Source organism: Manduca sexta, chromosome 12 (genome assembly GCF_014839805.1).
Source record: "Manduca sexta isolate Smith_Timp_Sample1 chromosome 12, JHU_Msex_v1.0, whole genome shotgun sequence".
Classification (NCBI taxonomy): Eukaryota; Metazoa; Arthropoda; class Insecta; order Lepidoptera; family Sphingidae; genus Manduca; species Manduca sexta.
Genome location: NC_051126.1, coordinates 2,666,400 through 2,683,320, shown reverse-complemented (window position 1 = coordinate 2,683,320; position 16,921 = coordinate 2,666,400). Strand labels below are relative to the sequence as shown.

Here is a 16,921-nt window from a genome sequence, read left to right as displayed (position 1 = left end):
ACATTTATTTATTATATTCAACAGGTTATTTGTATTAAACATTTTACATTTCATTCAAACTGCATCTGCTCGAGGCGTAATAACACCTCGTATATTCGTTCCATTATAGCGCTACAAGATTTGGAACTGTCAACACACAGAACACATTTTAGTGAAATTATTTGCGAAACACCGGAGCCTTGGAGAGATATTGTTATATAGATCACGGGCTTTCTTTTGATATGTTGCGTGTTTAGTTTAGAAATGAAATAAAATTCTTGATTTTAAGAGTTTTGATTTTAATTTTTCTGTTAATATTGTGAGGATTTTTAGTTCAGTAACGTTCCTTGTATTCTTGGCTAATATGGCATTTAATACAGCCTATGTAAGTAGCATTAGAAGTGTTTTTAGTGGTGCTATGTTTTAGCGATCCTTCAAACATAGATAGAAACAGCATCACACCTTTTTACTTTTTGGTAGGCAGAGATATGTCACTCACAAGGCACAAGCAATATCACAAGCTACGTTAAATCTAACTAAATATAGTGTAATATATTCTTTGGTAACTTTTCACTTCCAAATAAAAAAAAAAATTCGATACTACAAGGCACATCACGAGGCTTTGACTATTGATTCAAACAGGTGAACTTCAAAATGATAGATATTGAAAAAATCGGTTTCATATTTTATAGCGATTTTTTTTTTATTTTAATTTTCACCCCATGTTTCAAAGACTTTGAAGCCTACATGGCTACAGAACGAACTGAGGAGTAGGTCATTCGAAAAGTCAAGGTTACAATATCTACTTACATTTTACAATTATACAATTATTTTTTTTAATTAGCCGTTGGTCATCAAGTCTCCGTAGAATGAGCTCACAGTGTCTTGAAGTCTGATTTAAATCAATTATAAAAAAGTTATTATAATTGTCGGGATAAAATTAAAATATAATAAAACCGCGAGAAAATCCGAAAAATAAGTTTTTATTTAGATTACTAACATTTTATGTAAACATGAGAAATCATTATCTTCCAAATTTAAGCTAAATATACTTATCAAGGAAATCTAATTCCTTTGTTGTTTTAGTAAATTACAGCCTAAAACTTAAGTACGTTGCTAAGTGGTTAATAAGAAATTGTCGACCAGAGACGTGAGAATTTCTCGCCGGTCGCTATAATTATGCCGTTTTGCTAATTACTTTAAGTTTAATCTGACCTTGGCTTGACATAGATTAGCTTACATAGCTATTTTAATATTCAGGGTCATTTTGACATTGCGTTACTAAATGAAATCATATTCTCGTCTTCACCTTTGCTGACATTGTGCCAAAAATCATCCATTAATAACTAATATTTTCACGTTAAATCTTGGTTTTTAGTTTTCAGGTTTTTTGATCATTTTGTACTTTAATGCGAATATGGTATGTGTGTGGGTGTATTTTTGACTGAAAGTATGATGTTGCCGCTGCAACGAATTATCTTAGAATAGTGGCTTTAGGGCGCGAAAAATTAAAATAACTTTTTATTAATATTTATTTTGTTCGAAACTTACACTTTTTTATTTTACATCTTCGGCTCAAGTAACTTATTGTAAAGTGTTATTTCCAATTGGATAACTATGTGGTTCCATTTAGTAACGTGATGTCAAAATGATCCTGTATACATAACAGGAAAACAAGTCATTTTGTATTTTTTTATATAACTGCACTTTTTTTATAAGTGCACTGCAATGTCACCTTACTGTACCTGATGGTAAGTAGAGTGGGGTCCAATAGAATTTCGACTTAATAGATGATTACCCTTCAGCAGTCTTTCACAACTTAATGTTACCATACAAGAAACCAACTTATATGAAAAAAGAACATAAATAAAAAGGTATTAGTTGAAAAGTTTGCCGGTGAAGCGACGTTAAGTCGAACTGGACCTACCCGCGGATCGTAACTTCACCAAACTTTCATATTAAAATATATGAGGTATTCGAAGAGGATCAAAAAATCTTTTATTCGAAAGTTCGATTTGGTTTTCTAATAACACATCGGTGTGCAATACTATCTAGTCTATCTATCATAGGTATCGACCTATCCCGGTAGAATGTATTGAAACATTTTGTATATATTAAAACCACTTGTATATTAAGTACATACATTCAGCAAAGAATTTGTATTTGTATTAGAAAACCAAATCGAACTTTCGAATATTATAATCTGTTGCTATATCGTATAGTTAAAACATTTATTTTCTGTGTACATAGTGAAAGTCGCCATTAGGAGTCAGTCAGTGTTTATACATATAGCTGGTAGTAATACCAGTCAGTCAGTCAGTAGGCGGAGATAGCCTAACTGGGTGTGGAACAGACTGCCAAGACGAATGTCCGCAAGTTCAAATCCCAAGGGCACACACCTCTGACTTTTCTAAAATCATGTGTGTATTCTTTGTGAATTTATCGTTCGCTTTAAACGGTGAAGGAAAACATCGTGAGGAAACCTGTACATCTGAGAAGTTCTCTATAGAAAAAATAAATAAATAATACATTTAGCTGTACTAAACTTTATTTTTTCATTAAGTCTAAAATCCTTCACAGACAAGTCCTTTAAGGCATGGCCCCAGACAGCACCTCCTCTCATAAACGTTACTGATTCAATTTCAACCACGTCTCGAACGCTGGGCCTTGACGTTTCCATTTGCAGTTTGATTTGTTCACCCCGCTTCGTAGTGGGAGGTGGTTCTACCAGGAGGAGGGGAAGACAACCGTACGCTTGATTGAAATAGATTTTTATAGGTAAATAGGTCTTCCGATCAGTATCAAGTAGTAATACAGATGCGTGATCTGATGGAAGTATGTTTATTAGAAATTATCGTGAAACTGTTTCATTGATCTGAATCAAATTAAGTACACAGATAGATTACATTCCAGATTAATTTAACTGTTACTCTTAGCACTTTTTAACACTAAATGAAATTTAGCAGAAAAAAGTTTATATTCCGAAATGCGGTTACTTCATAATACTGAAAGGAATGCAGCAGGAGTTTTATTTCGGAAAATATATTACCCGAACACCAAATAAATCAAGAAACTTTGAGATAAGGAAAAGGGAGGCATTCTTCTGTCTTCTTGAAACACTGACTACACGTTAAATACATGCTCTTTAGGTTTAATTTAATAAACGATCCCAATACATTTTTTAATAAACGATCACGGCGAAAATGGATTAATTAAAGTTTTTTGACATCCTTACAAATTGCCTTTTTTATCGGTTTGGTCTTGAGATTGGAGAAGATTAAGATAGAGATGGTCCATTGAAAACAATCGTAAAGCAACAAACATTCGAATATCTTCGAAGTTTGAATCCCAAATATGGTCTCCATTCAGTAGTTATTCCAATGAGTGGGCAGAACACGTTAAGCCAATCCTGTTAAAGCCTTGTTTGTGTTTGGCGAAGTGATTTAGACAGGTGCGCAGTGTCAAAAACAATGTTGGCGCTTGTCAGCAACGATAAGCTTGGATTTAGAATGCAATTTCTACGTATATCTATGTTTTCTCTCTGTTTAGTTGGTATAGTAATGTAATATTGCCGAGAATGATGTTCATCCTCATCATCATCATCATCATCATCGTCATCATCACCATCATCGTCATCATCATCATCATCATCGTTCATCATCACTGTTGCAGTCCACTGAACACAAGCGTCCCCCAAGGTATGCCACAGAGCTCGGTGTGTTGCTTTACGCATCCAGTCGCTGCCGGCCTTCTTGTGTAAGTCGTCCCGCCATCTGGTCAGAGGTCATCCCACGCTACGTGTGCCAAAGACGTTCTAAGGCTCAATTTCGCTAGCATTATTTTAATATGTAAATAAGTTATAAACACAGGCAGATATTAAATGAGATTCTACTGTTAAGTGTTAAGCTTGAGTTCATTTTGTTCAATAAACATCAAAATAAAAGATGAAAAATACCTTATAACACTAAAATATTTTAAGACATCAAGCATTCCCCACCGAGAAACAAGACCGTATTGTTCAAAATACAATGCCATTTTTCAACAACACTTTTAAAAGTAATTGCGTACTAACGGAGCGATGTACGAGCGCACATTACATTCGTCGCGGCGACAGATCGACCGAAACAAACTGACAAATGCGACGACAATGCACTTTATTTTCGACGAATGTTTTATATGTATTGAATTTATAGACTTTTCTTTAAAGAATACTGGCGAGGACTTTATTGAGATCTCTCGTTTCAGAGTCCGCTTGGATACTAAAGCTTTGTGTTTCATTGTCGTCAAGCAACAATGTTCTTTACATTTATATTTGAAGGACATTGCAGCCAATTTATTGTACCGTTGCTGGGCAATATTACTTATGTAAATCATCTTGACAAATAACTATATCTGACCAATTTACTTAAACATTAGCCCTTGTTGAACTTAATATGTTAGGTCTTAGTATTATGAAATAATGAATCCCTTCTAGTCGAATTTCGACCACGGCGGCCAATCTCAACGGAGATCAGCCAGGTAGGAGATACTATAATGGAGAAATGTGGGCGCAATACACAGGTAAACTCTCTGTTCCTTCACTCTCACAATCCGGTGAGGCGGCAAACCGACATGACCAGAGAGAGGTCAGGCGCAGGACCAAAGGCTTTACGTGCTTTCTAAGGTACGGGGGTATCACACCGTCAACTTTCTGACTGTGACCTGCGACTGACTAATTTTTAAGATGGAAAAATCCAGTCTCCATTGTTTCCGCCCGGTCCGGGATTCCAACCCATGACCTCAGTGCAGTAATCGTATCTGTACCGTGAACGAATTATTATTATATTATTAATCTATCGACCCTTTTTAACGAACCCCGGACCTCTCAATCAACTGCACCACTAGACCAAAGAGACGATTCTGTGAATACAATATATATTGTCACTGCAATGATTGATGCGTCATCAGTATCTCACGGTAGTATCTCGTTCAGTCAACATAACGAATATATGTTTGTGTATGCACTGTCAGCTGTTTGCCGATTAACATTCTATATACCTACATGTATAGCTTATGTTTCGATGTCATGTTATATAACAGTTGTCTAACATTAACCCGTCATGACTTGTCAAACAGCTACGCGTGTGACGGAAAAATAACCTTATTATGTAGTATATAAGGTTATAATCCCGTGACACACGCAAATGTCATGTAGCTGTCTTGGCTCGCCGGCGAGCCACGAGAGACCAAGAGTTAAACTGTCTTGGATTCAGTCAGAGTCACAAGTATAGTGTCTCTTTCTACCACTAATTTGTTCTAAGACGCTGACTGAGGACTTAGCAGCTAATTTTAATGGAATTTATAACACTACTGGGGGTAGGTCTTTCATATATGATAATCCGCCTGGGTAGGTACCACCGCAATATCTATTTCTGTCGCCAAGCAATGTGTAGCGACTGTTGCCTTCCGGTTCGAACATTGTAGCTAGTATAACAAGTGGACATAAGATAGACATAAGACTTAACATCTCATGTCTCAGGATGGCGAGCGCAGTGGAATACCAAATAATACTTTTAATGTGTTTCCATTGTTTATGGAAGGTCGTATCTCTTACCATCAGGCAAACAGCAAGCTCGTCTCGTCATTCAAAGCAATAAAAAAAACACTATCCTTATTAAAATTTGAGCCTAAATACAAATATTAAAAAATAATTCTAAACTAAATAGAAATACTAAAGTTAAATCTAGCCCTACTCTAAAACTAAATCTAACTTTTGAGACACTAAAATAATTTCAAACTTACGAACCGTACAAAATGGTCCTTCGAGCTGCCCGCTAAAACACATAACAATAAAATTTAACAATTGTACATATGTACCATACTGAAAACAGGAGCAAATAGCTTGTATAACAGACAAATCCGAGCAAACGTCATGTCATCAGTTTTAAACGTTTGCAGAGCGTCATTCATGAAATTCACTCGGTGCGGAATTGTTAAACATAGTTCGTACTGTGTTTTGGTTTTCTTGAATTTTGGAGTAGTTTCGAGTCGTTTGAATAGTGTAGGTCTTTTGGATTTATACTTAGCCTGTGAGAGGATGTCCAATGGAATTTTTATGAGCTATTTTATTTTTTGTTGCAAGAAGAGTAACTTCAAAAATATGTTTACTTATTCATATTTTTACAGTACAGGGGGGTAAATGAACAGGCCATCTAATAATTTAACTGTTATCCACTGTTCACAAACACCCAAAATTCTAGGAAAATGAAAGATGCACAGCGCGCTTCATAGAGATTGAGGAAGGAAATTGATTGATCTCAAACATTATCACTCTTTATTATTACTTTCTTGCTTATAACATAAATGTTAAATTATAACAATCTATAAAAATATTGTCATTTTTTGTCAAAATTACCTATATGTTTTACATATAAGTCTCTCTAGAGTCTATACTCTCTTGAACTCTTAAATACACAAACGAAAGTCGCCATTATTTCCAAGCCGGATTGAATTCACAGTTCAGTAACTAGCTATAAAAAAAGTACTTACACACAGTAAGGTCCGCAGAAAAGTCTGGAATTAACTAACATGCTACTACTACCCGTTTTTATTACTATACGATTGTTAGGCACAGAGCTCCAGTTGGCGGCAGAAAGCGTAGTTCTTAATACGACTAGTTTCTTTTATTGTACTACTAGTTTTTGCTCGCGGCTTCGTCTGCGTGAAGAAATTTTCTGAGATTGAAGTCTCGCTATATATTTTCCCGGGATAAAAAGTAGCCTATTCCCTTCCCAGGGTCTTAAATTATCTCCATATAAAATTTTATAAAAATCCCTTTAGTAAATTTTGAGAAAATCAATAACAAACATGCAGACAGAAAAGGGGATTTTTTTATAATATGTACAGCTGTACTAGGAAGAGCTAATTATATATTTTTTTTATACAAAGTGATCTCACTGCTTATGGTAAGTGGAATGGGTTCCAATAGAATGTCGACTGACGAGAGATGATTACACCTCGGCAGTCGACACAATTATGCCGGCCTGTTGGACCTGGATACACACAACACACTTACATGGGCTACTACAGCGGGTTTTAACATCTTGTATACAGTGGGTGCTATCCAGGCGGATATAAAATATATCCTACCACCAGCAAAATTAATATTTATTCATTAAGGAAAAAACAGTCATACAATGAATTTATGATTACATTGGGGAGAAATATCCTGTTATAAATCCATAGTTCCCTTTATGTAACAAATAATAAACAAGGAATTGTTGACTCTAGGTGGCGTGGTTGTATTACGGTACGATTTTAGGGCTGAAGTCTAGGGTTCGATCCCCGGATGGGCAGTCATATTGGATTTTTCTATTCAGTAACATCTCGAAGTCTGGAATTTGTGCCCGATATGGCGATAGGCTCGCCCCATCACATCATAATACAAACGACGGAAAGTGGGTGCACAGGTTACGCCTCTGCCTACCCCTTCGGGGACAAACGGCGTGAGCGAATTACGTAGGCGAACAAAGTTGCACTTATGATACGTCAAAACAATGTATAAGAATAATAATAATATTACTTATATAACTATGGTAATTTTAAATGAGAGATATAATAAGTAGATATATTGCATAGGTATATGTTATTAAGTATTATAATAGTGATTTAATAGTGTATTATAATAGTAATGTGGATTACAAATTGAGTACAAAATAACTACAGGAAATAATTCAGTAACAAGGTAATTGTGCGATCGCCCTACCCCGCATGGAAATACAGTTCAAAGCATTTTTCTTCATACGTTACGTTTCATTTAAAAATATCAATATTGAAGTAATATACTCGTATTATAACTTTTAAGTTCACTGTTATTTTTAAAGTAATTAAAGTATATGATAAAATAATAAATTATCGTATATAAACGGAGTTAGTTTTTATTAGGAAAAATACATGAGTTGAAACGTGAAAGAAGACAGAATGTACAGTATTTTGTTTTTAGAAGAAACTATGCAGTCACAATAAATTACACAACAAGGAGGTTGCGTTCATATTTCTTCAGTATAAAACAGTTCAAGAAAATAGTTGCGTAAAAAGATTTCATCATCATTTTCTTGTTTACTTAAAATAATTTGAAAGCTAAACTATTAAATATTGAATAGATATTATTAATGCCTAGAATAAGCCAGGCCTATATTACTATAGTTTAGAACAAACTTGTAATAAATATCAGTATTACGAAGTAAACAAGTATCTTTGCTATAAATTTAATATCTTAATAATATTAATTTCACTCTTTGTTTTAAGAATTTTATGAAAGTAATTACACGATTGATTACGAATAACTAATTGTAATAACATCTTACACATCTAAGAAACTTATAATTTAAAATTAGGTCGAAATATACTAAAATATGGTAAAGGAAAACATCATGAGGAAACCTGCACACCTGAGGAATTCCCTATACTAATTTCGAAGGTGTGTGAAGTCTACCAGTCCGCACTGGGCCAGCGTGGTGGACTAAGGCCTAATCCATCTCAGTAGTAGAGGAGGCCCGTGCCCAACAGTTGGACAGTATATAATACAGGGCTGCTATTATTATTATACTCTAATAACTGTAAATCCATAATTAGATTCTGGTGGTAAGATATATTTTATATCTGTTTGGATAGCGACCACCGCACACAACGTATTAAAACCCGCCATAGTGGGCCACGTAAGTATGTTGCGTTCCGAGATCAGCCTGTGTATATTCAGTATAGGCCGTCATAATTGTGTCAACTGTCAAGGGGTAATCTCGCGTCAGTTGACAGTCTATTGAACCCTTCTCCACTTACCATCAGGCTCAGTAGGGTCACTATATTGTGCACGTATAAAAAAAAATTATAGATTTGGCGGTGAAGTTAATAGGAAAAAATCCAATATTTTTATGATTCGAAACAAAATGTCACGTGATAAAAAATTATTATTTAATAAGTACGTTTCTGAATAATTATCAAGGCTGTCTATAGCCATATACTACCTCTTTAATTACAAAGTAACGGAGGTAATTGGAGTACATACGTTGCTATTGGATATTAAGTCTTAATGCCTAGTAATTACACTAGATACTGTCTACAAATAGGAAAACAGTATACTGCTAGTTGATAACGGAATGGATGATGTGGTGGCGCTGGCTATCGGAAAAAAAAAACAAAATTATTTTAGTGGAATCTACTTGTTTTTTTAATACGACGCATAAACGTACTAGTTACTACTTAATAACTTTAAGATGGTTTCCAAAAATATATTTAAGAAATATGTTTATACAGGATCAATAGCTATCGGCAAAAAAAAATCTAAATTATTTTATCGGAATCTACTTGTTTTTTGAATACGACGAATAAAAGCACTAGTTACCACTTAAAAACATTTAGATGTTTTCCAAAAATATATATTTAAGTAATATGTTTACACAGGGTCATTTTGATTTTGAATTACTTAATGGCACCGTACTTATCTTTTTGAAAATAACACTTTACAATAACTGGATCAGTAGATGTAAAATAAAAATGTGTTAATTGCGAAAAAACATAATATCAATAAAAGTAACTTTAATTTTACACGCCCTAATGCCTCTACTACTATGAGAGAATTCGTCGCAACGGTAACAATAAACGTTTAGCCAACAGAACACCCACGCTCACATATTCTCACTAAACTATAATTTAAAAAAAATTGAAAAGTGAAAATGTGAATTTTGGTGAAAATATTCGCTATTCATAAATAATTGTTGGAAATGTCGTTTGAAGCAGCGAAGGGTGAATTTTTTTGAAATCTAATCCGATACAACATATAGGCGTTGAAATGCAGAAATGCGGTCTACAACTCATTATAATGTTACTTAGATTTTACTTAAATTACGAAAGGGAAGCCGGTAGGAATCGAATATGGACCCTTCGCACTGGTTTCATTAATAATGCAATGGCTAAACGATGCCATTTTAACTACAACAGTCACTATTGTAGATGGTAATACTAATAATACTAATGATAATATTATAGAAAAAAATATTTTATTCCATATATATATAACTGGAATTAAAAAGAAATATTTTGACTACAAAGAATTTATGAGAATTAACAATATGGACGAATAATTATAGTTTCCAAATACTCGCGCAGTTTAGCGAGAAGAGATTCGAATTTAATTTTCACCAAATATCAAAATAAATTTAAATCGAAGTAGAAACAATAGCGATCGGAATATTTCAAGCGAAATATTTTAATTGCGGCTTCGCAGAAGGCCGAACAAATAGTTACACCGAAAAGGAAAATAACTATTCCTTTTAGAAATGTTGAATTTTTTCAAACTCAAAAATTAATTTCTAAAATGTTTCTACGATTTTTTATGAATTACGTTATTATACGTGATAAATTCAAATATAACTTTACTTGTATATAAGATTTTAAAAAAAAAAAATATCTAAAAAATATCAATCCATATAAAAAAAATAGCAATCCTGCGACAACAAGACTGTATCTTTTGTTAATTCAAATCAATTTAATAATAAATAATTATCATATGACACCGATATTCAAATTTCAAATATAAATGATATTCAATTATCTAAAGAACAATATTGCAAATATTGTACTAATGCAAATTTGTATAAAATAATTCATCATTCAGCTCTGTGGTATAATCTTATTCATATTTTATTACGAAGCATCAAAACAATAGAATATCTGATCTAGTCTTATCTCGAACAAAGGCGGCTGAAATAAAAGTAATGAAGATAAATTATGCGAAAACGTGTTTATTCCAAATACTGTTAAAGTTTTAATTCATTATACAGAATATAAATTGTTCCTTTGACTTTGCTTTAATGAGAATCTTTGTTTTACATGTGACGCAACACGCCTTTTATATTTTTTTAGATTATATGCACAGTTAGTTTTAATCAAATACGTAAATTGCATTGATTCGAAAATAAAATACATATTAATATGTTTAGTAAAATGTTATATGTTATGCTTAGAGTATAAAAAAAAACATTCACACATAAGATAAATAACATAACTGATATTCTTTTATCATTCACAGTTTATTGCTTAGAGTTCGAATACCAATCATAAAAAAGTATTGCTCAAACATTTTTAGTGTTATCGCATACTAACACTTAGTGTACGTTTATTAATAACAAATAAAAGAAAAAATCCATCTACTCGATGGTCCGCAGTAATTTATAAACACTAAATATATGAGTGCTAATCACAGGCCAGACACGCTGTATCCATCAAACTGTCAATGCAGTGCCTAACGTAGTGAAAGCTGAATTATTAAGAGTACTGACCCATTTTTGCCGGGTTGCCGACAACGACCGGCACAAGGCATAACAGCAACACACAGGCCCACTCCATATTAACACAGTCACTTAACACGATTAAAAAAAATTAAATTGAGCAAATTTCAACACGACTGTACATTTTGTCACATTTTAAACGTAGCGGCGAATGTACGTAGCCGCGTATTGGCGATTGGTAACGTCTCCGCGCGTAGCACTGACGTCCGCACCGCGCTACGGCGCCCAGACAACTGAGCGAGCTCAGCCACGCTTACCAGTTGGCCTGTTATTGATTCTTTAAAATGTTATTTTTGGTTATTTAACACGTTATATTGTTATTTATGTTTTTATTTTCGCGATCATTTATTAAAGTTGATTTGTATTACAGCTTAGTACAAACGTTTCAACTTAAATGCTCTATCTGTAGCACTATTTACTTTAGCAGCTAATATAATTACTATGTTTTTATGTATAAAAAAAGTCCTCTTTGATAAAAAAAAAAATACTGTAAATTGTATTGTAAACATAATATTTGTTCATTTTAGTTAATTCTGGTTTCATTGACATAAATAATAACATCGAATTTTGTTATAATAATTGCGCGACGAAATTTATTCTGAAATTTGTATCATACAAATAAAATTAAGATATAATATTAAATTCATTGAATTATAAATATCGTTCAGAATCCCCCCTATCCTAGCGGTATGATAAATGTAAAAGTTTATGAAAACTGAACACTTTTATTAGAAATAAACGCATACACACCATTATGAATTTGAATGAGATTTGGCTCTCAAATTCGATAGCTAAAATTGATCTGTAGGTAGTGGTAAAAGGTAAAATTTTTCGAAAAAGAACCCAACACAACATATAGGTACTAATACATAGGAATGCAGTCTGCAAATCGTTGTAATGATTATTAGATTCTACATAAATTGTACACAAAGGGAATTCGGCAGGAATCGGGTTATATGGACCCTTCTTCACTGCCTGTGGGTTTCCTGGAAAATTTGCTATAACGCAACTAACTAGAAAACACGGAGAGTCGAGTAAAAGCCTATTTTAATGTTAATAATAATGTGACTCTGTCATTGTAGAGTTCTATTACAATCATGTCGGAATAAAGTATAGTATAATATAAAATATTGAAATGAAAAGAAAATAATATTAAAAGGCAAAATATATTAACTTATAAAAAGAAATATAATACTTATGTTTCATGAAAACTTAATATCATAGAGCACTTAATTGATTAAAAAACGTTATAAAATATATTGCTATTTGATTACATTATTTTTACAAACAGACTTGTTTTGTTATATTATTATTTATATTATCTTTTTTCTATTCTCATTGCCAGGACCAGATCCTTGGCCGAAAGTGCCCATTAACAGTCATGCTCATCATCATCGTCCCATGATAAGCCCAGTTGTCTGGCAACTATTGTAGAATCAATGGGACAATCCCACAGGAATCATATGAAATGAGTTTAATGTATCCTAACACATCTTTTTGCCTGCCTCGGTGGCGTTATTCTACTGTATGCGCAGTACGGCAGCTGTCTGATATCCTGGCTTCGAATTCTGGGTCGGGAAAAGTGATATTTGGGTTTTTCTGCTCAGTATCAGCCCGGAGTCTGGAATTTGTGCTCAATATGGCGATAGGCTCATGGAACGGAGCACGCTAGGCGAAAAGTGGATGCCATGGTTGCACCTCTGCATACCCCTTCGGGGAAAAATGCGTGATGTGTGTATGTAATACTTTTTCTACTATATATTACCATGGTTGGTTTTATCGATTCACATAGGTGTTTCGTTGATGTATTTCATATGCAGTTCGATGCCCGTGTGTTCATGTTGAGTTATTCTGCTCTGTTGCTTGAAGTATGAATTTGTCTGGTAAATGGCCTGCTTAGTTTTTATGGGACCTAAAATAGCTATGAATATGCGGCTTTGACTAAGTCCTTTCTTTACTAAATTTATTACCTACTAGGGGTACTATAAAAATAAAGTTCAACTGTGTAATTTTTCGGTGTAGAGTGTAGCGTTTCTGCATCACTTGGTTTATCAGTGTGGTTTTATCAAAAAATGTTATTAACAATATGCTTAAGCTATGTTCCTAACACGTATATGGATCTCTGTCGTCCGAAATAAAAAGTTTTATTATTATTTATTATCTCTTTATTTTTAAAATTACTTTTTACAATTTTTACACATATCCTCAAAAATCAATGCATATAAAAATATTAATCACGCTCCGATAATTATAATTTATTATTATTAAACTCTGATCAGCGACCTCAGGATTTACTTCGAACAAACATTTACAATCATAATTATTAAAATGGGATAGAATATAAAGTCAGTCAATAATATAATGATTAATGAGCACGATTCAGTTGCTTTTGTTTACGCGAATGTTAAATTCGCAGTTTTTTATAATATAATTTTCTACCCACATTTCGAAAACTTTGCAGCCTTTATGGTAAGTGTCCCCAGTGACCATTTTATATTAATGAGTAGGATTCAGTTTTAGAAATATAACAATTATGTAGATATATATTGGTCTATAATATACTATTGGTAGGTCTCTCATATGTGAGAATCCGCTTGGTTAGGTACCACTGCAATGTCTGTTTCTGCCGCCAAGCAGCAGTGTCTAGTCACTGTTGTGTTCCGGTATGAAGGACATTGTAGCCATTGTAACTACTGGATATAATAAGACTTAACATCTCATGTCTCAGGATGGCGAGCGCAGTGGAATACCATTACTTTGTAATTGAAGGTGTTGGATGGTATTTATACTGTTTATCGGTGGATGTATAACTTACTGTCAGGTAAACGACAAGAAAAAAATGGTATTTGACGACTTTGAATCAGCTGGTAAATACTTCTGGTACACTTCTCTATATTGATATAGGCAATTGGGTAAACATAAATATCTACAAAAAAGGCTAGATTAACATAGATCCTATGTAGAACACGATAAAACACATAATTCCCCGCCATTTGATAAGTGGATCGGAAGAATCAATGAAACGGTCGTCTCGTTTGTTTGCTTTCTAAATATAGAAAGGGAATGGGGTACAAGTGGGCTACATTGACCTGGATTATATTCTTTATTCATGATATTAATTTTTACACTTATATTAACAAATAAGGTTTCGCGCAGACGTTGTTAACATGTAAATGACACTTAAGAAATGGAAAGACATAAAAACTTTTTAACAAAAAAAATTACTGCTTTCAAATTCACTAAAAACCAAAAATTAATTTAACATTACGTATGTACTGGTTACCAATTTTAGAGTCGGTGTCTATAAAATTTGAGGTATGCCCTCCATTTCACAACGATCCAATCATCAGATCCTGATTTGGTAACTATGGGACCACTTCAGAAGTATCTCCTTTCAAACAAAAAAATAATTTTGAAAATCGGTCCACAATTGGCGGAGTAATCGCCTAACAAACACACAAAAAAATATATAATTGAATTGAGAACCTCCTCATTCTTTGAAGTCGGTTAAAATGCCATCTACAAGTACAATAGACATAATATAAAACGTGAAGTAGTAAAGCGTTATTTTGGAAAAAAAATATGCATTCAATAACTTTATTAGATTTATACGTCTACCGGCCGTTTATCGAAGGGGAATAATCCAAATACCTCGCGCACCAGGAGGTGCAGAATACGCTATGTCCAATAAAATTCCTGGACAGTATGACGGAATTTTTAATTTTACTACGGCTCGAGTGATATTCTACTCGTGCGTGACCTGGAAATCGTATGCTGGAAAATATTTAACGTAGAAATCTTTGGCACCTATAAAGTTATTATACTTCCGTGAATCGGTAAAGGATTCCCGACCATCACTTTTTACTGGTAGGATATGTTTTATATCCGCCTGGATAGCGACCGTCTTACACAAGGTGTTAAAACCCGCCATAGTGGCCCACGTATGTGTGTGTTCAGGGATTGGCCTGTGTATATCTGGTTCCAATTAGCTGGCATAATTGTCTCAACTGTTGAAGGAAAAAAATCATAAAGGATAATCAATTGGACCCCACTCCACTTACCTTCAGGAGCCTTGGATCCACTTTGCTGTGCACAAATAAAAAATACTAGTAAGTTGTTTAAATGACAATAAATGTTAGATTACCGCCATTTGCAGTGTACGATCCCAATTAATTTTTTCGATCTGTCTCAAAATGGAACAATTAGAACAAAGTTTCTTTTGTCATGCTTAATAATGACTATTTTCGATTAGTTTATTCTCAAAATTAGATAGAAGATTGAGATTAGGATGTTTTTTTAGAAAAAGGCTGCTTGCTACTTGAATGCAGTCATAAAAAATAAGTTAAGTCTACATACTACAACAATTTTAAATTTTGTATTTATTTTGTTAAATGTAGGAAGATAATGTAACTTTGACTTTTGAACATGAAGACAAAGCTTTCAAAACGTCGGGAGAAAATAATAATATAAGTAAACGCGATAAAATCTGGAAAATAGTTTTATTTCACAATCATAAATTTATTTAATATGCGTTAATAGAGCTGTTGCGTCAGCCCCACATTGAAATAAATAAGAGCATATAGATAATTATGTACGGTGAAAAATAACGTTTAATATCCAGTGACTCCATTTTATTAAATTCCAACATCCAAAAATCGTAGTACAATAAAAACAAAGCAAGTTCATTTTCCTATAGTTATTTACAGGGCTGATTAATCGACTTTTCTCTCGAATTTCTTGTAACCGATACACGCCGTCGGATTCCATTGTTACCTTTTCAATGTCGATAGTGACGTCCTGATAGATTTAAATATCGATAAAACACTTTTCAGAACGGTTTTAAATAATATTATCTTTTACATAACTGATTTTAATATTTAATATTTTTACCCACGCGGTTTTTTTACTCTTTAACCCATTAATATCTACGTTGGCGTGACCAAAAAATGAGGCTCCATGATTCGCAAGCGAGGGTCCACGAAAATGTATCTGATTTGATAGTAAAGTACTAAAATGTTGGCTCACTTCACCAATATAGGCAGATAATACTGAAAGTGGTCGTGCGAGGCACGGTGGTCGCAACGTAACCCCGCGCTGGCTGAAGGGTAGGTGTATTGCACTTTCTGTGCTAAGCCTAAAAAAAGATCCACCGGAACCAGCTAAATTTTGAAAGGGGTCTATGAGAAAAAAGTTTGGGGACCTCTTTTTAAGCGAACGACAATCGTTTATTTATTTATTTATTAGCACTGCCACATTGTACATATAATAACAGTTACACATTGTTCCACTAGTTTTAAATAATAATTATAGTCACTGATTTGTACAACAAGTACGGCGTACATAACATTCACATCGTTGACGAAGAATAAACTCTTAACTTAAAAAGTCTACTGTATTAACCTGCATATATCGGATGTCCGTTCCATCATGAAATAGGCTGGCAAATTTAAATTATTCACCCTTATTTCGTTCTTCATTCCCCTCATCATCATCATGATCATTTCAGCCGGGAATCGTCCACTGCTGGACGTAGGCCTCCCCCATTGAGGGCCATAAGGACCGGTTCTGGGCCGCCCTCATCCATCGGACTCCGGCAACCCTCACCAGGTCGTTGGTCC

At 33.8% G+C, this 16,921-nt stretch overlaps 1 protein-coding gene across 1 annotated transcript in view; it reads right to left on the bottom strand.

The window, feature by feature from the left end:
• Positions 1-11,566, bottom strand: part of LOC115444837 — a 102,759-nt gene extending 91,193 nt beyond the window's left edge. The window contains exon 1 of the mRNA XM_037437883.1: positions 11,295-11,566. Coding sequence (XP_037293780.1) covers positions 11,295-11,361 — 67 coding nt within the window. The 5' untranslated portion in view covers positions 11,362-11,566. The remainder of the gene's footprint in view (positions 1-11,294) is intronic.
• Positions 11,567-16,921: the final 5,355 nt, after the last annotated feature.